The following is a 22264-nucleotide window of genomic DNA, read 5'->3' as shown; positions in this document are numbered from 1 at the left end:
TTGTTCAATCTAAAGCAATGAAACAATGTGAAACAATGTAATGCTGATGATACAAAGGAAATTGAAAATGCGTGACAGGAGGACTGCAACAGCGAAAGAAACAAAACTTTTGTAAGCCTATCGTCGACCACCGCGACGGCCGCCAGAGCCACCACCACCGCGCGACGAATTGCCGAAAGTGAATCCGCCAGTCGCCTGGCCACCGCCATTGTTCGCGGGAGCAGCGCCGCCAAAGGTGAAGCCTTGGGCAGGCGCATTGTTATTGGTAAAGTTGCCAGCCTGCTGTGCCGCGTGGCCACCGCCGCGTCCAGCGTTGCCACCAAAATTGAAGCCACCGCGGCCACCAGCATTGGCATTCGCAGCAGGGACACCGCCGCCGGCGGCACCTCCACCTCGTGCCGCTCCACCGAAATTGAAACCGCCGCGGCCGGCGTTGCCTCCGCCGTTAGCACCGCCGTTGGCACCGCCTCGACCGCCCATTGCAAAGCCACCTTGCGCTTGCTGCACTTGGTTTTGCTGGGGCTGAGCGCCCTTGCCACCAAAGGTGAATCCGGCGCCGCCAGCGGGCTGGTTTTGGGCCGCGCCTCCTTTGCCGCCAAAGTTGAAGCCACCAGCACCTTGGGCGCCTGGGAACTGCTGTTGCTGATGTTGCTGTTGTTGCTGCTGCTGCTGCTGTGCAGGGCCTTTGCCACCAAAGGTAAATCCGCCAGTCTTGGCAGGAACGCTGTTGAAGGACTGCGGGCTCTGCTGCTGTTGGCCACCGAACTGCGGCTTGCCGGCATTCTTGGCTGGAGTGCTGAAACCAATGGCAGGCATCTGTGCCTGCCCTGCCGGGGCGCGATTAAACCCGGCACCGTTCATGCCGCCAACAACTGGGGGATTGGCGTTGCCCATGCCGCCACCAAAGCCGCCGGCTTGAAACCCGCCGGCGCCTTGAGGTTGTTGCTGGAAGCCACCCATACCGTTAGCACCACCCATGCCCATTCCGTTCGCGGCGCCCATACCAGCTGCAGCAGCAGCAGCAGCAGCAGCTGTAGCGGGTTGTTGCATGTTGAACGAGTTTTGGAAGCCGCCCATGCCGGTTGCCGCTTGAGCGCCTGGCATTCCCATGGCAGGGTTGTGCGGCAGCTGTTGTTGCTGTTGCTGAGGCTGAGCCTGGGGTGCAAAACCACCAAAACCGCCCATGGCACCGCCGGGTGCAGCGTTTGGCGCTGCAGTTGCGGCAGCTGCACCGGCACCACCAAACTTGAAGCCCGCCGTGCCGCCCGCAGCTGGCGGTTGTGCAACGGGTGCTTGCTGCAGCCCAGCAAACCCAGCAGGAGCGGCGGCCGCTGGAGCAGCCGCGGCGTTGCCAGCCATGAAGCCGCCGGTCACCGCACCCGCTCCAGCAGGTTTGAACGCGGCAAACAAGCCACCCGGAGCAGCAGCAGCAGCAGCAGCAGCAGGAGCTGCTTGAGTTTGTTGTTGGACGGCAGGTTGGCCCGCCAGGGGGAATCCCGGAAGACTGCTGGTCGGAGTTGGCGCCGCAGGTTGCTGCGCAAGCCCGCCAAAGCTGGGCAGAGCTCCAGGAGCGACAGCGGCTGGGGCAGCTGCAGCTCCCAGCGTCGGTAGCTTGTTGGCAAACGGACTGGCTGCAAGACCAGCGGCAGACGCTGGTGCTGCAGTGGCCGCAGGCTTGGCGAGGCCAAACAAGCCACCAGCTGGCGCGGCAGCAGGTGCACCAAGACCAGCAAGCGGGTTGGCGCCTGCTGCAGCAACAGGTGCGGCGGCAGCAGCAGCAAGACCTCCCAAGGCGCCCGGTGGCTTGAAAGCGGGCAATCCGCCAAGCGCAGGCTGTGCCAGAGGAGCAATCGAGGCAGCAGGCGTCGCCGAGGCAGCGGTAGCAGCGGCCACAGGAGTCGCCACACCAGCTGCAGGAGCAAGTGCACTTGCAAGCGATCCAGGCAAAGCAGGCGCAGAAGGCAAACCTGGAGCTGCAGGCAGACCTGTAGCGGCAGGAGCGCCTGGAGGCTTAAAGCCGGGCAGGCCACCCGCGGCACCGCCGAGCGCTCCGCCCAAGGCAAGCGGCGGCAAGGCGCCACCAGGTGCAGGCAGAGTCGCAGGGGGCGCTGCGCCAGCGGCGGGCGGCGCCACACTACCTAGTCCTGGGGGCTTGAACAACGCAGCACCGGCGGCAGATGTTAAACCAGCACCGCCCAGTGCGGGCGGACCGGCAAGTGAGCCTGCAGCAGGGACAGATGCAGCGGGTGCAGCGACAGTCGGCTCTTTGGAGGCAGCCAGCAGCGCAGCCACGCGATCGTCGCCGTCTTGCTCGTCCTGCAAGAGCTCGTCTTCGCGGCGCGCAAAGCGAGTGGAAAAGTTCACAAATCGGGAAGCCGTGGACGCGGCATACGCGTGAGGGGCCGCTGCTGCGGAGGCAGACGGAGTACTGTTGGCAGCTGCCGGAGTGGCGTTGGTGACGTGCCTCAAGTTGGACAAGGCTGCTGGTGTGCGTTTCGGCGTGTGGGAGGAGCGAGCTGGCGTGCCATTGGTGGATGCGAGGGGGATGCGGCTTCGTCGCGGGGTGGGCGTGGTGCCCGATTCTTTGGTCGGTGCCGCTTTGCGTCGCAGAGATGCATGACCAACAGGCGTGAGCTCAATAGTTTGGCGCGGAAGCAATTCGCCCTCCACGATCTCGGATCGGGACTTGACCGCCGACGACGACGACGACTTGCGGGGTGCAGCAGTGTCAGGGCTGCCGACCTCTCGTCGCTTGGATTGCCTCGCTGATTCGTTGGGCGGAGACGCCGACCGCCGCTTGGTGCCCTTGTTGGCAGTGACCGTGGATGAGCTGATGGCATCCTCGTCCTCGTCCATGGGGTCGATGGCGTCGTCACTAATATCCAGTTTGTCCGCCGAGTCGCCGCTATCGGCATTCTCGCCGTCGTCATTGTCATTGTCATTGCTATTGCCGTTGCCACGTGCGCCTCGTCGGCGCTTGCTGTGGCGAACGCCGGCTTTGGCCGAATTCGTGGCAGCATTGTCCTCGTCAGAGTCACTGTCGCTTTCGCGCGCGCGTCGGTGTCGCGCAGTGCTCACCTCTCCATCCAGTTCGTTGTCGTCACCGTCGTCGTTGTCATCACCGTCGTCGTCGTCGGCGTCGTCGTCTTCGTGCGTGGGAGCGGCGCGAGTCCGCTTGGTGTGATGAGGCTCGTCGGCATCCGAGCCCGAGTCACTCGTCTCGCCCTGCGACACCCGTCGCGTGCGTTTGACCCCGGAGACTGCATCGGCGGGTTTTGAAGAACTGTCTGCTTGATGCTTCTTCCTTTGGTGCTTATCGTTGTCCAGGGCATCTGCCTCCCGCTTGGCACCGCGCCGGTCAACACGTTGTCGCTTGGACGCCGCCGCATCAGCGGCAGACGTTTTTGCTGGCGATTCCGGGTTTCGCGACGGACTGTCTTCGACAGCTCGCTTTTGAGAGGCTCGTGATGCTGGGGCTGTTGTTGTTGGCGGCGCGTCGCGTGGATTGTTTGTCGTGGACGGATTGGCGGACACAGTCACACCGATAGGATGTCCGACCGCCGCCGCCCACAAGCTGGATGCCTTGTCGGACGAGTGTGCTGCGTGCATGCTTGCGGAGGACGGGGCTGGGTCTGCGAGCGATTGGAGCGCATCGTCAAACAAGCTGCCATGATTGCCATTCGACGTAGCAAGCTTGCTGTCTGCGATGACTGCGTCCCAAGCCGACGACGCATTGTTCATGAGCAGCGAGTCCATTGAGAATGCAGACGTCGCCGTCGAGGTGGGCATCGCAAGCCCGTGGCTGCTTGTCTGTGGCGCATTGAAACAGAACGCAGGCAAACGTCCGTCAGTCAGTCAGTCAGTCACTCGTTATTCAAACGTGCAAAGCGCTACTATTTTGACCATTGTGGCTGTGATGATGAGGAGGAGGAGCAGAACAAAGTCAAGGGCAGAAGGGGAAACCGAGATCTCGCCATCTGGAACTGAAGGGGGGCCGCCATGCGGGGTCTCACTCATACTACTCTCACTCTCACTCACTCTGTCTCGCTCATTCATTCAAAACACACTCAAGCGTCAAACAGGCGCAGTTGGTCGTACCCGGTGAGCAGTCGACGGAGAGGCAACCGCGCTGCTGCTTTGGCTGTTGGACAGGGACGACGGCGGCAATGCAGTGCCATTGCGACGGTACGCGGCGTCCAGTGCCGCGCTCGCATGCAGATCAACCGCTGCTCCAGAGGAGGACGTGGTGGTGGAGTTGGGCTTCTTGCTGTGCGCAGTGGTGGCGGCGTGGTGGCGCGTCTGCTGCCGTTGCTGCTGCTGCTGGGCGACGGCATTGAAATCGACCAAGCCGTTCCCGCGCGAAAACGACGGCGCAGGTCGCGCAGCATGGCGGGAAGACGGCGACACCTGCGAATGCTGCTGCTGCTGCTGTTGCTGCTGCCAATCCAGTGGGACGGCTGACAGAGTGTGCCTGGTGGTGTGTGCCGGGACGGCGTCTTGGCCGAAGCGACGCCAGACAAGCGTCGCAGCAACGATCGCAACAAGCGCGGCAACCAGCAACCAGCGTCGCAGCGTCCACCATTGAACAAACACTCCGAGAAACAATAAAAAAAAAAAGAAAAAGGGAATGATGAAAACAGTAAGAATCAAACAAAGAAGAAAAAAAAGCATAAAGCAAGACTCGTAGAAGACGCGATGGACGGATGCAAAGAGGCGGGAAAAACTAGGTGAAGCGTTTTGTTTCAAAAAGCAACGAAGGTTCTTGCCACTCTGCTACTGAGTGGCAAGAAACCGTCGAACAGCCGTCGTCTTTCGTGCAAATGGAATGGTTCACTTGGCATAGACCATTTGCATTCTGCTGCAGCAAGAGAAAACGTCGGTCTTTTGGAGGGGTTTCTTTTTTGTTTTTTTGAAACCTGTGGCAAGTGTCGCAACCAAACCGCTGCGTGATTGGGTGACCAACAATCGTATTGCAACCTCCTCTAGTGGTCTGGCAACGGCTGGACAGAAACGAACGCGGAGCTGCACTGCACTGGAGGTGCATGCGGCGGTTTTGGCGGCTTGAGGCGGCACTTTGGCGACATTGTCGATTCCAACGCCTCCTAGCGTCCTGCACAAAGGTTCAATCTCCACGTTGCATGAAACGAGCAAGGTGAATCGTGTGTGCGCGAACAGACAAGTTGAAGGGCTGACCTGCGTTCGCGTCCACCAACAACCAGCTTCTGCTTGCTTTCTTGAATCCAGACTCTCTGAATGCTGCACCAGCAAAGCGACTCCGAGTGCGTCTGTCATGATTCCAGCACATCCTCAGCGCGACTTTACGACAGGGCTACTGATGGATCCGGACCGGAGGCGCGGGGAAAGGGAGGCTGCTGCCCAGGAACCAAAGACGGGCGACCGAGTGGGTTTTGGCGCGCAACTGCCGAGACTCTTCACTCGCAAAACGTCCCCGTACAAGCTGTAAAACGCGGGAAATCGAGACCTCGGACACGCTCCAATGCAGTCCCATCCCCCAGCGATTTGAAATGGACCACCACGGCCCGTGGAAGGCGACTTTACCAAGGCACATTTTGTTATCGCTGTCCAAATCTGGTGAAACCAGTCTTCATTTTGTTTCAAGATGGCGGAGCTGCAGGCGATGCAGGCCTTAACCCTCGACCCTGTGCAAGCAGCGCTGAACACAGTGATTGCGGGCAAGAACGAGCTGATCGCGGAGAAGAACGCGGCAATTGCGGAGAAGCAGGCGGCGATTGCGGAGAAGCAGGCGGCGATTGCGGAGAAGAAGGTGGCGGTCGACCAGGCGATTGCAGACAAGAACCGGGCGATCGAAGCTGGAATTTACCACCAAATTCAGCTTTGTAAGCGGCTGCTGTTTGTCGATAAGTGCTCCTTCGAACCCGAAATCTTGGCTGACACTCAGTGCGATTGTTCTTTCGTTGGCAGTGTCCCTCATCGGATCAGGAACAAACGAAGAGCTTGCTAAGCGGTTTGTTTTCCAGCGTAACGAATCTTGGATGCTCGAGCTGCATTTTGAAATGCCAGACTTGCCCGATGATGATAAGTTGAAGGACCTGCTGGCCACAGTTGATACGATGCCGTCCGAAAAGACAATGTATCAGCCCATCGCAGCTGTCTGCAAGGAAATATGTGATCAGGCTGGCGCGCACGTCAACTTTCATGTCACTGCAAGCGCTCGCGGGGCGTTCTCTCCTGATCTCGTTGCGACAACAACCGAGTATTCCGCGCCGAGTTCTCGCGCTGCGTCGGCTGGATCTACGTCCACTCGCGTTCTACTGAGAGATAGCCTGTTCATGGTCGAAGTCAAAAAGGATTTCGATCACCGCGAGCAAGCTTGTCTGCAACTCGCAAGTTACCTGCTTTACTATCGTCTGACGTTCAACAACGAACAGATTCCGAATACTGTTCAATCCTGGCCAGCATTTCTTTACGGCATGGCCTGGGTCGGCAACTATGTCTATGTGGTCCGAGTCGATCTGAAGCAGGGTGACCAGCTCCAGCGCCCCGTAATCACTTTCGCTCGAGCCACGCCAGCCCGAGCGGTTCTGTTCCTCTTGAAAAAAGCCATCTTCGATCACATGTCCCGCCAACCCAGCCGACCAATCGATGGCGATGTTAATTGGGGGTACAAGTTCGACGACGACCATGACAACAACAACAACAACAACAACAACAACAACAACAACAACAACAACAACGGTGGCCAAGGTCCCGTGCAAGACAAAGGTAAACAAGCCGCCAAGAACCAAGAAGGCAACCAGCATCGTGCAGCCAAGACGCGAGTTCTCAATTTGGTAAGGCCCCGTTTGAAGTATCATGCAGCTTCTTGTAACTCGTGTCTCAACTTCTTTTTCTTCTGTCCGTGTTCGACATGCTCAGGCAACTGGGCCGCAACCTCTGCTCGATGCCCAGGTCTTTCATAGCGAGCTCATGTGCACTGGCAAGCTCCGCCTGAGCTCGAGCGAGGAATTCACCAATGTGGTGGTCAAGGTTGCCCCCACAAATCACAGGCCGCTCACAGAACAGCTGGTGCGGGAGGGCATGGCGCTAGCCCTCCTCAACCGTGACCGGAACGAGGCTGCTGCACACGGCATTCCCGAGCTGCTAGCTCTCTGCACTGCCGACTTTCATGGAAAGTCTGGACTGGCGTTGGTCACGGGCCTCATTCCTGGCAAGAGCGTTGAATGGCAACAGCACCAACCGTATGCGGCAAGCATTGCATCGAAAGTTTGCGACACTCTTCGCTGGATTCATGCGCAAGGAGTGGTGCACGGCGACATTCATCGTGGAAACGTGCTCGTCACCGAAATCGAATTACCACCTACGCCACCCGCCTCGCTGCCCCATGGCACCCTCGAGCCGCCGCCCACAGGCGCCGTCAAGTTACCACCTCACTCAATTACTTTGGTCGATTTTGGGCTTTCTTGCTTCCTTCCAGCTGTGACACGCGAGCATGTGCAGGCAGCACTCTTGGCAGCGCCTGTCACGCTCGAAGCGACCACAAGGCTCAAGCTGTGGCTCGAGCATGTCGATCACAACGCGTGGGACATGTGGCCAAACCACTTTTACCACATTGCGAGCAGTGAGAGGGTAGCCACTCCGCAAGCCGACTTTCTCGGTCTAGGCTTGCTTGCCGTGTCGCTGGACGTCGGCGGCACGGCGGTCCTGCAGCAGCGGCTTGATCTGGACGACGGCGCTGAGGCTCGTGTTCAGCATCGCCTGCTGCGTCGCCTGCTGCGTGATCAAGGTCGACTCTCCCAGCTGCTCGCACCAAGCGCCCCAACGTTGGTCGAGGTTCAGAAGATTGTCGCGCTTGCTGACGACCCCACCTCTTTCTTGTTTTGTCCATGTTCCGGCAGACCAGTCCGGCTATGAAGCGACGCAGGTTTCTGCCGCCATGAAGACGTTTGTCGATTTTTAGCTGTCATGTATTACACTTCTTCGTATTCTCAGCATCTTTGTCCATCGTCTTGAATTGTGCCAAATGTCGGTCTGTAGACGCCTATGGTGAGTTTTTTTGTAATCTGGTCAGGCATCCTTTTTTTTTTTTTTTTTTTTTTGATTATTATTATTATTGTCTTTTCGGTTCGATCTCACATTACATGCCCGTTGCAACGACAAAGGCAAGGAGAAGTGCAGCGACGCCAAACTTGAGGTCGACGAGGAAGCTGACGGCGACAATCGCAAGCAACAGCGGCTCAACCACAATGCCGCCGCCAAGCTGCACAGCGGGAATGTACTGCTTGACAGACATGTTGGCTGCATACAGATACCCGCCCGGTAGGAGCAGATCGCCCAGCGAGCTTCGGCGCTCAGGTTGTTGCTGCTGAGGCTGAGCTGGCTGATTCTGGTCCTGCGGCTGTCGCCTGTCGCCGCGTGAGGAAGAGGCAGAGGACGGCGTTGGCGTGCTATGGATGGACGCAACTCTGCTGCTTCCTGATGAGGCTGACGATGATGATGATGATGATGATGATGGTGACCGAGTCGATTGCTGCAGTCGCGGGTCGTTGTCCTGAACAATCTCGCCGTTCAGAATTCGCACCATCGCTTTGATTCAATTCGGTGCAGCTGTGATTTTTTTTTTTTTTTGTAAATGGAGACTGGTCGAGAGAATTCAAAGAGAATTCAAAGCTGGATGGAGACAAGGGTGGGATTTTGGTATTGGAGTTGAGCTTTGGCAACAATCCGAACAAAGTCAAATGTACGTCGGAGTGGTTTGTCGCCGCGCTTTGAGCAGATCGGGATGGATAGTTCTGGGCTGGAATATCCTGTTCTGCATACAGCAATTTCTGGCGAACTTTGATCGACAGGCGCCTGCCGAGGGCGTCAACCCAGGAGATTCAAGATTTCATCCGACTGCCACAATGGGGTTTTGCGGCTTTTCAGCTGGCGTGGATCTGGGGGTGCGCTACTTCATGCTGCGCTACACCAATCCTCGTTGGGCCATCGTCTCCACCAAGCCTAACAACGCACAACTCCGATTCCAGCAGGGTGCACACCTTTGATGTCGATTTTCGCTCCTTCGCCGAGAACAGCGCGCCCCCTAACTCCTCTATCCCTTCACAAACCTCCCTTCATCCATCAACCAGCTCTCCCCCATTCAACCCATCATCCCCGCCTCTTTTTTCCATTGCTCGTTCTATTTGCTCGTTGTTGTTGTCTTGTTTCGCTCCTTCGCCGAGAATAGCGCCCTGCATTCATTTTTTTCATTTTTTTTTGCTGTTTACATTTTCAAAGTTGTGAGTCACTTTTATTTTTTTTTTATTCCTTTTTTTTATTAAGGTTTGGATTTTGTTTTGTATTTTTTTTTTCTTCTTTCGTTCTTTCTTTCTTTTTCGCTGCAATGCTTTGACACGAAGCCCGGAAACCGCGTCCTTTTGTTGGGAGCGAAAGGGGGAAGCGAAAGGGGGAAGCGAAGGGGGGGGGAGAGAGCAAAGACCGACACAGCTGAAATCCCCCGCGTTCCCAACACCGCAATACACTCCGGCAGCAGCGGCGGCGTTTGAACCTCGCGTATTGTGGATGGTCGGCTGCGAGTGATTCTGCTTGACAACATGTAGCTCTGTGTGTGTGTGTGTGTGTGTTGACTGTGTGTGTTGACTGTGTTTCTTCATCCTTCGCTCGGCAACATGATAAAGCATGGCCGAAACCGCTGACAAAGCCTTTTTTTTAGTATTGGTTTTTGTTTCCGTTTAACGTGATTTCTTTACGATCTCGTTTATGCTTCGAGTACCCTTTTCTTGCTTTTTTTTTGCTTTTGACGCTCACCAAATGTTTTGGCCTTTTTTTTTCCCTCCTGTTGCTCCCCTTCTCTTTCCGCTCTCCTCTTTCTCCCCTCCACTTCCCTCTTCCGCGTGTAATTCTGCTCTTATTCTTATCCACTCTTCCCATTCAACCGTTTCTCACCCCCTTTTGTTCATAGAAACGTAGAAAAAGCCGAAAAGCCAGCCTTTTTTTTTTTTTTTTTTTTTTCGGCGTTTCCCTCTTCTTCTTCCTCTTCCATATTCACAGATAGACTCGGGCGACTTTGAGCACAGAGAGAGAGAGAGAGAGAGAGAGAGAGAGAGAGAGAGAGAGAGAGAGAGAGTGCAACACCCAACAGCCAAGCAGCCCCTCAGACAAACTACAACCCCCAAGCACAAACCACCACCCACGGAACAAGATGGGTCGGCGCGGTCATCAACCTCTGCAGTCCCGCCTGGTCCTGGTCCCGGTGGTCCTGGTGGCCGCAGCGGTCCTTGCTGTGGTTGTCGCGGCAGGCGCCTCGCAGGCCGCGTCGGTGGGTCGGTACGGCGTGGCCCGGCGCGAGGACGATGCTAGAGTACCAGGAAGCGACGGCAATGCAAAACCGCTCATAGCCCGGCGCGGCCTGCTCGACGGCCTGCTGACGCCCGTGCTCAACGGCGTGGTCTGCCTGCTGTTCTGCCCGCCGGGGAGTGCATCGACGACCTTCTTCACAAAGCCACTGTCCTCCGCGACGCCGGCATCCGTGACGCCGTCCTCGAAAACGCCGCTCGTCTCATCGTCGGCAACACCTCTTGCTCTGGCATCATCCTCGTCCTCATTGTCGACCACCACCACCACCACCACCGCACTCGCGCTCACGGCATCGAGCTCCATTGACTTGCCATCGTCGTTGGCGGAAACACCGTCCGAGTCCGAGACCGAGACCGAGACGGGAGCAGTGTTGTCACCTTCATCTCCGATCGATCCATCGTCAGCAACACCCGTCGTCGTCGTGGGCGGCAGTGCATCGTCAACAGAGTCACCCACGGACTCGCAAACACCGACCGAACTCACCTCATTCACATTGCAGACAAGCGGGACGGCAACCCTCGAAGCCTCTGCTGCGAGCACAACGCCTGTCGGGGGAACAACACCGAGCTCGTGCGCCAATCTCGGCTTTTGCGCCGCTCATGCGGGCAACGGTATTTGCGACGTGGCGTGCGACAACGCAGCGTGCGGCAACGACGGCGGCGACTGCAACCGCTTTTTCGGCGTCCCGCTTGCCGACCGTCCGTTCGACGCGTGCCAAAATGCATCGTACTGCGCCTCGGTATTCAACAATGGCGTGTGCGACTGGCAGTGCAACTCGTACGATTGCAACTTTGACGGCCTGGACTGTCGCCCGCAGAGTGTTCGCGACCCCCTCATGGACTGGTCAAAGTGCCCCTTCGCGGAATGCGAGGCCGCATTCACCAACAACAAGTGCGACCTGCGTTGCGCCATCTCGGACTGCTTCTGGGACAACTTTGAGTGCGTCGAGCCGGTTCAGGTCGACCCTTGGCTGACGTGCCCTTACAGCGACGTGTGTGCTCCAGTGTTTGGCGATGGCACCTGCGACGCCTTGAAATCCGGCGTGTGCAGCGACTCTGACTGCCCGTCCGACTTCACCTGCGACTTCAACTTTGGCGACATTTCCTCCTGCCCGACTGTCGAGCTCTGCGAGCTGGCGTACGAGACGCAGACGTGCAACCCAGCGTGCAATTCGCGTGCGTGCGGGTTTTCCGGTGGCTTTTGCGCCAACGATCGACCCAGCTGGCGCGTCGACATGATTATGGGCTATCCCTATGCATACCTCATTGATCGTTTGCCACAGATTGAGCAAGGCCTCTCCACCGTGCTGAACGTTGTCGCGCGCGTGACCAACGTGGGCATCTGGCCGGCGGGTGGCAATCCTGCGTTCTTGACAATCTGGATGCAGTTGCCCTCCAACACATCGGCGGCTCGGCGCAGCGGCGAAAGCCTCTCGCCCATCCTCAACCAAACGGACGCTGTCGTCTACCTCAATGCTTGGCGCGGCACCGGATCAACAGCAGACGTGTTTGGCGTGCCCATTCTTGCGGCCATTGCGAGCAGTTCGCAAATCACGCCGACCCCCAACAAGCCTTCCGACGACAGCCCGAGCTCGACGATGACAATCATTATTGCCGTTGCCGCTTGCGGTGGGCTCGTGCTGGTCATTGCTGGCATTGTCACGGGTGTGAAACGTCGACGCGACAACGCAGATGTCGGCGGGCGCAGCACGGTCGAGCCGGTCGAGTCTGTTGCTGTTGTTGCTGCTGGAGCTGCTGGACACAAGAATCAGGATTCCACTCCTGACATCTGGGATGTCGAAAAGCGCGTGCGTCTCATGTACGCGTCCCCTGGATTTGGACATCGCGACTCGGCCTTGTCGCGCGACAGACCCCCTTCCAAGTCTGATGCAATGGAAATGGAGCAGCTCCCCGCAAGAACGGGCTCCTACTCGTCCAGGAGCAGCAAGGAGATTGAGGCCGCCGAGGCTCACTTTGCCCACCATTATTCAAGAATGCCTGTTGCTCGTGCAGATGGATTCGGCTCGGACCTGCATGCTGCGGCTGCCACGGGTGATTTGCACCAGCTTCGGCAGCAGCTTGATCTGCTCGCGTATGGCTCGCCAATAATAATGTCCGCTTCGTCTTCGCCCCCGCCACCCTACTCGCCCTCCGACCCCGCTGCTGCTGCTGCTTCTGCTGCTGCTGCTGCTGCTGGTGCTTCTGGTGGTGCCGCCACGCCCGCCGCCGTCCCTCGTGCTCCTGTGGACGCCGCCGACGACCTCGGAAATACGGCCCTGCACTTGGCCTGCTGGAATGGCCAAATCGATACCGCTGTTTTGTTGATTAGCGCGGGTGCCAACCCAAATCTTTCCAATTACGAAGGCCGGACGCCCTTGCATTGTGCCTGCGTGAACGGCCATGCCGAACTGGTCGCGGCAATCATTACTGCTTGCAACGTGCTGAGCGAGACGCCCAGGCGTGCGTCTTCGATCGAAACCTGCAGCAGTTCTCTTTCGTCCCGGTCAAGCACCTGGTCGGGCCATGACGCCAACCTTTTGCACAATCGCGAGAGCTCGCCTCACTCGTCCTCAGGTATCGACCAGTTTGGCGAACCCGCAGCGCGAGGAGGCGAAAATGGCGAGGCGGCCTTGTCGTCCCCCGTACCCTCTCAGGCACCTTCAGCACGCGATTCAGTGCTGTCGTCGCGCAGCATGTCGGACGCCTCACCCTCGTCGGGCGCCACGTTTGCAACCCAAAGCTTGTCGCCCGCCAGCACGACTGCGACCGTCCCGTCGCTCGCTGCCAGCACGCTTCCGACCGTTCTGAATGTGAACGCACTGGACAATCGTCGCCGATCTCCACTGCATCTTGCCTGTGCTGGCGGCAATGCCAGCTGCGTTGAAGTATTGTTGAATGCCGCATCGCACGTCGGCCCCTGGGCGACCGTGCGATTAAACCTTGCTGACGAAGATGGGACGACTGCACTCATGTCCTCCGTCAAGCTCAGCGATGAGATTGCAACCACGCTTCTCGTTACGGCCGGTGCCAGCACCAAGCCTCAAGACCGGATGGGCTTCTCTGCGCTGCACTGGGCTGCCGCATTGGGCGACATTCAGGTTCTCTCGCGGTTACTGCAGCACCGGATTGAAATTGACGCAGTGAACAACAAGAACGAGACGCCGCTCATGCTCGCAGTTCGAGAGGGTCATGCCGAGGCCGTCCACCTGCTCCTGAGCAAGCACTCCAACCGCAAGATTGAAAATAATGAGGACAAGACGGCCTTTGACATTGCCACGGCTCGCGGCGATGCTACGATTGTGCGCATGTTGAACGATTGGACCATTTCCTCCATGCCGAAATTGACCGTACCAGCGGCTGCTCCTGTGGTTGCCCGCGCGGTGGCCTTGGCACCGACCGCAGCCAGTGCTGGTCCAAGCGCTGCAAGTCTGGCCCCGAAGATTGCAATGGCGCGAATGCCAACCGCCCCTCTTCAGCCTGCCAGCCATGGTGCACGTCCCGCCCAGCTATCGGCATTGCACAGCAAGCAACAGCAGCCAGCTCAACTGCAGCCAATCCGGCCCCCGCTCAGCCTTCAACAAGTGCAACAGCAGATGCAACAAGAGCTGCATCACCAGCAGCAAGTGCAACTGCATCAACAGCAAGTGCAACAGCAGCACCACCACCACCTTCAATTGCAGCATCAGCGCCAGCTCCAGCAACAAGTCAAGCAGCACTCTTCAGAAATTGCTGAAATGGGACGAATGCCTGTGCCCCTCCGCACGATTCAAATGCAGATGGTGTCGCAAGGTGCTGGTCAAGCCGTGACCGGCTTTGATCAGGTGCCGATGATGCAAAACGAGCTTGCGTTTGCTCCAGCGCCTGGCCGTTCTGCTGCGCCCTCCGTCTCGACCGACTCTTCTCCTTACTTGTCAACACATAACACCCCCGTAGTTGACACCGCGAACTGGTACCCTTCCAACTTGTCGCCCGTTTCCGACGCGTTCCATGTCACTGGCGATGCCGTTCTCAGTGACGGAGCATCCGACTCGGCCGATGACGAGCTTTTGACCGATGAAATGTTTGCAGCGCTCTCCGGCAATGACGATCTGATCGATCCGATGTGCTTGAATAGCATGTTTGGTGCCAAGCCCGACGGATTGATGGATCTGGATATGCTGTCCATGTAAAACGGTTTGGGGAAACCAACCATTCTCAAACGGTTGCGCTGTGTATTTTCTCTCCCCTTCTCTTCTTTTGACCTTCCCTTCTTATACATAACACCCACGTACTTTTTTTACGTGTAATTTGCATTGTTTGTCGATCATTTGTCGTTTGTTAGTAACCTTTTTTACTCCCGTTGCATGTGTTTAACTCGTTTGCATTGATTTGTTTGTTAATTTGATTTGGTAAAGCATACTTGTAATCATGAATATAGCATGTTGATGCTCTACAAGCCACGCAAAGAACAACAGTGCATGTTGGGGTGAGGAAGATGCGAGACCAAAGCGAGAGAAACTGGCGTTTACTTGCGCGGAGCCCATGCGCCACTGTCACAAAGCAAAGATGGAGCGTAAGTCAAAGCGAAGACAAAAGAAGCATACACAAAAGCAGCCAACCTACCCAGCACCAGCACCAGCACCACCAGCACCGAAAGCTGCGCCACGGCCAGCGCCGAGTGTACTGGCACCAAGGGACGACTGCCCAAAGCCAGCGGGCTGCTGTCCAAATGCCGGCTGCTGTCCAAATGCCGGTTGCTGTCCAAATGCTGGCTGTTGTCCAAACGCCGGCTGTTGTCCAAACGCCGGTTGCTGTCCAAAGCCAGCGGCCTGCTGGCCAAATCCAGCGGGTCGCTGCGCACCAAGCCCAGCGCCGCCACCAAGGGCAGAGCCACCGCCCAAAACCGAAGCGCCGCCAGCCATTTGGGCCCACGAGGAAGCTCCACCCGAGCTGTCGTAGAGCAAAACGAAAAAAAAATGGGAGCTCGTGAGTATAGAATCAAAATCAACAGCTTTGGCGTGTTGAAAAACCAACCAACCTCCCTTCTTCTCCAGGTGCCACACGAAACCCAGCAGCAACGGCAACAACAACAATACAGGATTCGAAAACTTACGAGGCAAACGCAGTGCTTGCTTTGCCACTGGAAATGGCGTTGCCCAAGGCAATCCCACCTCCAAAGCCGGCGCCGCCCCCTGCGACTACGGTCGAAGCAGGGCGCGGAGCAAGAGTGGACGAGCCAAATCCAGGACTGCCACCAAACGTAGGTGCAGCACCCATGCCGGAAGCGCCGCCCATTGCCGGGGCGCCGCCAAATGCTGGCGCGGCGCCAAAGCCAGCCGGCTTGCCAAGGGCAGGGGCAGCACCAAATGAAGGCGCTGCAGAAGTGCCGACAGGACGGACTGCTCCAAAGGACGTCGCCGGAGCCGCACCGCCTGCCGGTGCCGCCGATCCGGCTGCGTTGACTGCCGCCTTGCCAAACATGGCGGGCGTCCCTGCAGACGCAGCAGCGCCCGTTGCTCCCAGACCACCATAGAGAGATGCCGCTGCAGGGGCAGTCGCACCGGCAGCGGCTGTCTCTGCAGAAAACTTGCTGACAAACCCAGCAGGTGCAGCGGCAACGGGCACCCCAGCGACTGCAGCAGTCGTTGCTGGTGCGGCCAGTTTAGAGGCGGCTGGAGCAGCGCCGACACCAGCGCCGACACCAACTGGTGCTGCAGCAGCGGCAGGTTTGGCAAAAGACTGGCCAAACGGAGCAGCTCCAGCCGGTCGAGGAGTAGCTCCGAGGGCACCAACAGCGGCTGTGGGAGCAGGCTGCCCAGGTGTTGCAGTCGCCTTCGGAAGAGCAGGAACAGCGGTTGCCGGAGCAGCAGGAACAGCGGTTGCCGGAGCAGCAGCAACGGGAGCAGCAGCAACGGGAGCAGCAGCAACAGGAGCAGCAGCTGGGGTGGTCGTCACTGGATTCACCTTGATGGAGTCAAATCCGGAGAGCAGCGACGACACAGATGAGGGTGCAGGGCCTGCCAAAGCACTTGGTTTGGCAATTGGCGCTGGGACGGTTGTCGGAGAAGCAGTAGCGGTCGGGATGGGTGCTGCTGCCAACGTGGTGGCCAACGGCTTGAGCGCGACACCCGAAGCCGGTGCAAGGGCCGCCGCAGCGGGAGCAGCAACTGAAGGCGCGGGAAGCACGGCTGCAGGAGCAGCAACGGATGCCGCAGGGGCCTTGGGCTGCACGGTCTGTGCTGTTGACGCCGGCAAAGGCATAGACGTGGAAGGCAAGGGCAAAGATGCGGAAGCCAACGTGCTCGGCTTTGCGGGGACTGCGGCGGTGGCAGCAACGTTGACAAGTGAGGCCGGAGCAGTGCTCAAACTCGAAGGGGTGGGAGCAGCAGCAGCAGCAGCAGCAGCAGCAGCAGCAGCAGGCGGGATGGATGGAGTTTGGACTGGAACTTGGTTGAATTTGCCAAAGGGAACGAGGTTGGCAGCCACCAGCGCGGATTGAGCCGACGTCAAAGGAGCAGAAGCGACCGACCTTCCCACGGTTGCCGGTGAGGAAGAAGAAGCAGCAGCGGATGCAGCAGCGGGCATTTTCGCGGTAGATGGAGCGGGAGTCGAAGCCGGTGTGATAAACGTCGAGGCATGCAAATCCGCACCCGCATTGTCTGCCGACGACAAGGACGCGCTGCCACTGGAACCAAGGGCAAGATGCACGGGTGACTTGGCCTGCAATGGCAGGGGTCGAGATCGAACCTTCGAGGAGGCCTCCTCGGCCTCGGCTGCCGCAATCGCATTCAAGGTTCGCACTGAAGGGGCTTGCGTAGCAATGACGCGATGCAAGCGACGAAGACGCATGGTCCGATCGACGACTTCCTTTGCCGCAGCATCCGTTGCCTGGGCTTCCTCCGCGCTTGCACGGAAGGGCTGCACGAGCTCGAGCGCAGATGCATTGACGGAAAGATCAGCCTCGTCATCGCTCTCATCCAAGTCCGGTGCACGAAAGTGGCGAGTCGGCGTTCGCGGGGATTGCAGCCCTCTGACGACGGATGAGGGCGTGCCAGCCGGCCCACGCAGAGCCGCTTTCGCAGGAGTCGTACGAAGACTTGCTGTTGGGGACGAGTGCGCCGACGGAGACTGTAGACCGCGCGTAGTCACGGCAAGCGGAGTTGGTGGAGCGATGCCGCTTTGTTGGAGAGCAAGCTGGCGAAGCTGCTCGGTCAAGTTATCAATCGTCTGGTTGACCCGGGCCGCGGCGATAGAGTTGTCGCGCAGAGTGCGGAACATGGTGTCCACCAGCGGCGCGGCCAACTTGGGCTTTGGCTGCTGCGGGGCGGAGGAAGCGCTAGCAATCGGTCGCAGCGGCGACAGGAAGCGCGACGTGGTTTGACGGCGAACCTCGGTCTGCATGCGCTGTTGCTCCTCCCGCTGTTGAGCCACCAGATCCAGCTGGTCAGCTTGCTGGTCGATCGATTCGAGCAGAGACTTGATGTGGGCGGCGCGTGACAGGGCCTTGGCCATAAAGGCGACTTTCTCAGGATGGAGGCGTTGTTTGCGAAGCAAGCGTTCGTAGTCTGGCGTAGAATGCTTCTGAAGAGCGATTTGGGTGGACTTTCCGCGCTTGAGAGCATCCAAATGAGCTGCCAGCGCATTGCCCAGCGACTCTTGCAAATCGCTCGTCTCTTTTTCAATCGCTTTCATCGTGTCCCGCATGGACTCAAACTCGGCCCGTTTCGCCTTGACGTTGGCGATTTGCTCTGCTGCGCGTGGACGGGATTGAGTGTGCGGTCGAATCGCGTCCAACGCCTTTTCAAACTCTTGCTGGACTCGAACAAATTCCTTGGTCAAAGTGGAGGCATCTGGTGCAGAGCTCGCCGGGGTGGGCTTGGCAACAGCCAAGGTGGAAGGAGCAGTGGCAGGAGCGCCGCCAACGGGAGCTGGCAATGCGGGTTTCAGAGGTTGAGTTGGAGCAGCTGCAGCGGCAAGAGTGGGGGCAGCCGCAGCAGCACCTGGCAGCCCGACTGCTGTGGTTGCTGTTGGTGTTGCGACATTCAGGGTCGCTGGCTTGGTGGTGGGCACTGCAGCAGACGTTGCAACAGCGGGGGCACTGCCAACTGGAGGCAGCCCGATTGCAGACGACGGGGTTGCCAATCCGGACGCGGCAGGCTGCGGGATTGTTGGAAGCGAGATTGGTTTCGTGGCAGGTGCAGCTGAGAGAGCATTGGTGGTTGGCAGCGCCGAGCCAAGCGCACCGCCCAGACCACCCAGACCGCCCAGCGACAACGAAGCGGCCGGAGCAAGTGACGCCGCTGGGGTAGTCGCCGCAACCGGGGCAGGAGCTGGAGCAAGGGTCGCAGTCGGCGCTGGAGCAAGGGACGGGAGTTTGGCGGGTTGTCCGAACGCTGGGAGAGGGGCGCCACCGAGAGCGGGCTTTCCAAATGCTGGGGGAGCCACAGTCGAAGCTGCAGTGGGGAGGGCGGCAGCAGCGGGCGCTGCAGTCGCGGCTGGCAGAGTGGCGCCAGCTGGCGTGAGCGAGGGCACGGTTGCCGCTGTGCCGCTGCTCGGTGGGGCGCCAAAAGCAAGACCAGTGGCTGGCAAAGCCGGCTTTCCGAGCGCAGTTGGAGCGGCACCAAACGAGGGCAGCTTGGCCGCCGCTGCTGGCGCCACACCACCCGCTACAGGAGGTGTAGCTCCCGCAATGGCGGCAGCAGGCTGCTGGGCGGGAGTCCCGCCAAAGGCCCCAAAGCCTCCAAAAGCAGGCCGAGGTGCCGCAGCACCCGCGCTGACTGCTGGCGAAGCGCCAAAGCCTTTGAATGCGAGCGGAGCAGAGGCAGGTGTGGATGCAGCTACGGCTGCGGGTGCGGGTGCGGGTGCGGCTGCGGGTGCGGGTGCGGGTGCCGCAGCGATTGCCGATGATGATGTGCCGCCAAGCCCTGTGCCGAACAACGCGGGTTTGGCTGCAGGGACAGCAGTAGAGGAGGCAGCGAGCGTGGGAAGCACCGAGGAAGAAGGCTTGGCGAGCGAACTGGCGGATCCAAGAGGGGTGCTGCCTTGACGCGACGCGGGAGGGCCAGCGGCAGCGACAGGGAGCGGCTCCGCTGGCTGCATCCATGGATGAGCAAAGTTGTGCTCCTGGCTGTAGTAGATTTCGGGATGCAACACAAACCGATAAACAACCAAAACACCGTCCATGGTCAGTATGCAGACGTGGGGGCAGCCCTTGAGCATGTCGTCGGGGTTGAAGGGCGATCGGAACGAGCCCATGTCGGTGCAGAAAACACCCGTGGCGACAGGAAACGAGTCGCCAGTGTCGTTCGTGGGCGTGGTAATGCGTGCATCGTCTGCGAGCTGGACGCATCGTGGAGGCTTGTGCTTGTCCTCATCCGCTTCAATTAGAGCGGCGTACTGGGAATGCGTCGAGTTGATGAGCACGAATCTACGACGATTCAGAAATCAATCCGCGAGGAGATGAGCGGCCGCGCTTGCACATTCCAACAAAACAAAAAAGAGCGGCCAGAAAGATCAACAACAACAAATGCAACCAGAACACAGACACACATACCCGAGACCAAGACGCGTTTGCGAAACACCCCAGTTCAGCCACTCATCCAAAGAAAACGGGAAGGAGTAATCCATCTCGAGGTCGGAAATTCCAGACCAAATGTGGGACGAGGTTGGCTGCAGATTTCAGAAGAACAAAGAAGAAAAGGGAAGAATGAGCGCAAACCAAAGCTACAACGAATGAAGCGCATCGATCCGTTGCAAACCTTGGCTGCAGTGTTGACCGAGCGAACTTGACAGGTACTGGGCTGCTCCGGGTCCACAAAGGTGAGGACGAACAATGAATTGAACAGCTGGGTAATTGCAGCGGCTAATCGGATAATGAGAAAGAAGAGGGGGGGGGAACGGAACAAGTAAACCGATGAGACAAATCCAAAAGGTACATGACAAGAGCTCAAAGGAACACTTTGCGTATTTCATACCGGAATGTCCGTCGGGAATATCACTGGGCGCTGGGATGACCTTGACATCCGGGTTTGTCGCCAACGCGTCGCCTTTAAGCGTCAGCGCTGAAGGGTCAAACACGTGTAGCTCGTTGGTAAGTGTCACTGCGATTGCTTTGAATCTGCCATCCTTGAGCTTTCCTTTGGAACAGGCTATCTCGCCCAGGTTGGAAACAACGAGGTCAACAACCCAAAGCGGATCAAAAAAGGGGTCAGGGCACAGCGAGTCAAAGAGCAATCGGAAAAAAGAGCTTTAGATTATTTTCAAGCTTACCACACAGATACCCCGTAGCATATCCGCGCAAAGTGAGTGCGTCCTTTGCAGGGTCGCGCTGAATGAAACCCAGGTTGCCCTTGACGTCGAGCAGCAAAAAGCTGACGCTGCTGGGTGCTGGGTCTGTGTTGTCGGCCTCGGTTGCATCCACAATCTGGTGAACGGCAGTCGCCATCGTAATGACGGCATAGCAGGACGCCGGAAGTTCCGATTTCTGATGTTTGCAAGAAATGGCCATGTCCAAAATCCTATTTGGTTAGTTGCCTTTCCGAACGCACCCAGGAGAGAACAATTGAAACGTTTCGATCAAAAACTGTACCGGTGGGCTGGCCATCATTCCTGCGAGCGACACAATCAAGACTCGGCGACCAAAGATCAGTCCAAGGAAGCACTCGTCGCCCAAAAACTGCACGCTCGAGCAGCGGTAGATGACAGGTTGCTGTGTCTCTTTCGAGAGCACAGAGCACTCCGGGAGCAAGTACTGCACACTAGCGACCCCCTGTGGATGATTGGAAACAAACAGGAAAGAGAAGAACGTGAGACCAAACACGAACAAAACGAGCAAAACGAGCATAACGAAAAAATGACAACGTCTGCGCGCGTTTACATTCATGCTGTCAATCCTGGTCTCATTGGTTGCACTTTGGATTGCGTCCTTCAAGTGCACAACATGCAGGGCTGCGATGGACGACGTGCGGGTGGATCAAGGAGCACGCAACAAAAGTTGAGCAAAACACTACCACTAGCCAGCACCCAGCGTGATTGATTGCTTACCTGTTCCCGTTGTGTAGACCAGAATTCCAAAGCGGGTTGACGTGGCCATGAGCTGGCTTTGCGGCCGCATCGTCGGCTGTGCTTCAGCAACGAGCTTGTCGTGCGCCTTGATCGCTTCGCTGACTTCTGCAGCGTCGCCAACCAGCACGCGTCCGACCTCCTCCATCCGGACCTGTCCCAACAACAAGCAACAAACCAAAATCCCAAAGCCAAAGCCAAAACCAAAACAAAAAGTCAATCAAGCGAGTCATACTGCAAACAGCGAGATCTCAATGGTAAAGCAAAGCAAAAAAAGCATGCGGCCGAGCTTTGACCTGCTCCCACCCCTTCCACTGTCCGACGCGCTCATCCCAACGTGTCACTTCAAAATCCTGGAATTGCTAAATCAAATCCAGAGTGCAACGAGTCACCCGGAGCCCCCAAGCACGCTGGTCCAATGCGATTCACTGTCGTTGCCATTCAACTCCATTCGATTCCATCCGTCCCATCCCATCCCGTCCCATCCCGTCTCATATCTCGCCACTTGGCTTGTCTGTTGCTTGTGGCTTCGTCTCCATTCGGGTGTTTGGTGCTTGCTCCCATTTTGCAGCGCTGTGCGTTACCTGGTCTTCCATGTCCGCGGCGCCTTCGTCGTTCTCGTCCTGCTGCTGCTGATCCGCGTCTGTTCGAGTCCACAATGGACAGAGCGTCAGAGCGTTGCACTGTCAGCAGGAAACGCAATCACGAAACGGTGGGTTGGTCTTACAGTCTGGCTCAACGCCCGCTGCAGTCGCTTCGTCGTCGTAGAGCGACGAGTCTGGTGGACCGCCATGCTGGCCGTAGTCGTCCTCAAAGTAAGAGGAGCGATCCGCCATGAACAATGAATATGAAAAAGAAAAAAGAAAGAATAAAGAGTGAGCTAGGCTATT

The 22264-nt window shown here is 58.0% G+C and overlaps 5 protein-coding genes across 5 annotated transcripts; 2 read left to right on the top strand and 3 right to left on the bottom strand.

Moving 5' to 3' along the window:
- Positions 1-23: 23 nt before the first annotated feature.
- CAOG_06030 (hypothetical protein) lies at positions 24-5044 on the bottom strand (the record flags this gene model as incomplete). The annotated part of the gene is made up of 3 exons (XM_004345570.2): positions 24-3810; positions 4099-4592; positions 5017-5044. 3 exons carry the CDS (start codon positions 5042-5044, stop codon positions 118-120), a joined length of 4215 nt encoding a protein of 1404 aa, XP_004345620.2. The 3' UTR covers positions 24-117.
- Positions 5045-5620: 576 nt separating this feature from the next.
- On the top strand, positions 5621-7939 carry CAOG_06029 (hypothetical protein; the record flags this gene model as incomplete). Its single annotated transcript, XM_004345569.1, has 4 exons — positions 5621-5858; positions 5944-6812; positions 6898-7765; positions 7878-7939. 4 exons carry the CDS (start codon positions 5621-5623, stop codon positions 7937-7939), a joined length of 2037 nt encoding a protein of 678 aa, XP_004345619.1.
- A 177-nt stretch (positions 7940-8116) lies between these two features.
- CAOG_06028 (hypothetical protein) lies at positions 8117-8604 on the bottom strand (the record flags this gene model as incomplete). The annotated part of the gene is made up of 1 exon (XM_004345568.2): positions 8117-8604. The coding sequence occupies exon 1, from the start codon at positions 8561-8563 to the stop codon at positions 8117-8119; it is 447 nt and encodes a 148-aa protein (XP_004345618.1). The 5' UTR covers positions 8564-8604.
- A 636-nt stretch (positions 8605-9240) lies between these two features.
- CAOG_06027 (hypothetical protein) lies at positions 9241-14764 on the top strand. The gene is made up of 2 exons (XM_004345567.2): positions 9241-9257; positions 9941-14764. Exon 2 carries the CDS (start codon positions 10181-10183, stop codon positions 14501-14503), a length of 4323 nt encoding a protein of 1440 aa, XP_004345617.1. The 5' UTR covers positions 9241-9257; positions 9941-10180; the 3' UTR covers positions 14504-14764.
- On the bottom strand, positions 14683-22235 carry CAOG_06026 (hypothetical protein). The gene is made up of 12 exons (XM_004345566.2): positions 22102-22235; positions 21959-22017; positions 21357-21528; positions 21190-21260; positions 20902-21081; positions 20583-20796; positions 20288-20461; positions 20072-20175; positions 19867-19982; positions 15427-19740; positions 14937-15263; positions 14683-14863 (listed from the first exon to the last, which is right to left on the bottom strand). The coding sequence occupies exons 1-12, from the start codon at positions 22208-22210 to the stop codon at positions 14839-14841; spliced, it is 5865 nt and encodes a 1954-aa protein (XP_004345616.2). The 5' UTR covers positions 22211-22235; the 3' UTR covers positions 14683-14838.
- Between the last annotated feature and the right edge of the window lie 29 nt (positions 22236-22264).

This window comes from Capsaspora owczarzaki (assembly GCF_000151315.2).
Source record: "Capsaspora owczarzaki ATCC 30864 unplaced genomic scaffold supercont2.10, whole genome shotgun sequence".
Taxonomy (NCBI): Eukaryota; class Filasterea; order Ministeriida; family Capsasporidae; genus Capsaspora; species Capsaspora owczarzaki.
This window is presented reverse-complemented; position numbering and strand designations above follow the sequence as displayed.

Bases quoted from the DNA above. Each gene is read 5' to 3' on its own strand.
- CAOG_06027 (XM_004345567.2), top strand. From the start codon at position 10,181: ATGGGTCGGCGCGGTCATCAACCTCTGCAGTCCCGCCTGGTCCTGGTC.
- CAOG_06026 (XM_004345566.2), bottom strand. From the start codon at position 22,210: ATGGCGGATCGCTCCTCTTACTTTGAGGACGACTACGGCCAGCATGGC. The intron at 21,082-21,189 runs GTAAACGCGCGC...AATCATCCACAG, and splicing joins CCAGGATTGACAGCATGAAT to GGGGTCGCTAGTGTGCAGTA. The intron at 20,797-20,901 runs GTACAGTTTTTG...TGCAAACATCAG, and splicing joins GAATGATGGCCAGCCCACCG to AAATCGGAACTTCCGGCGTC.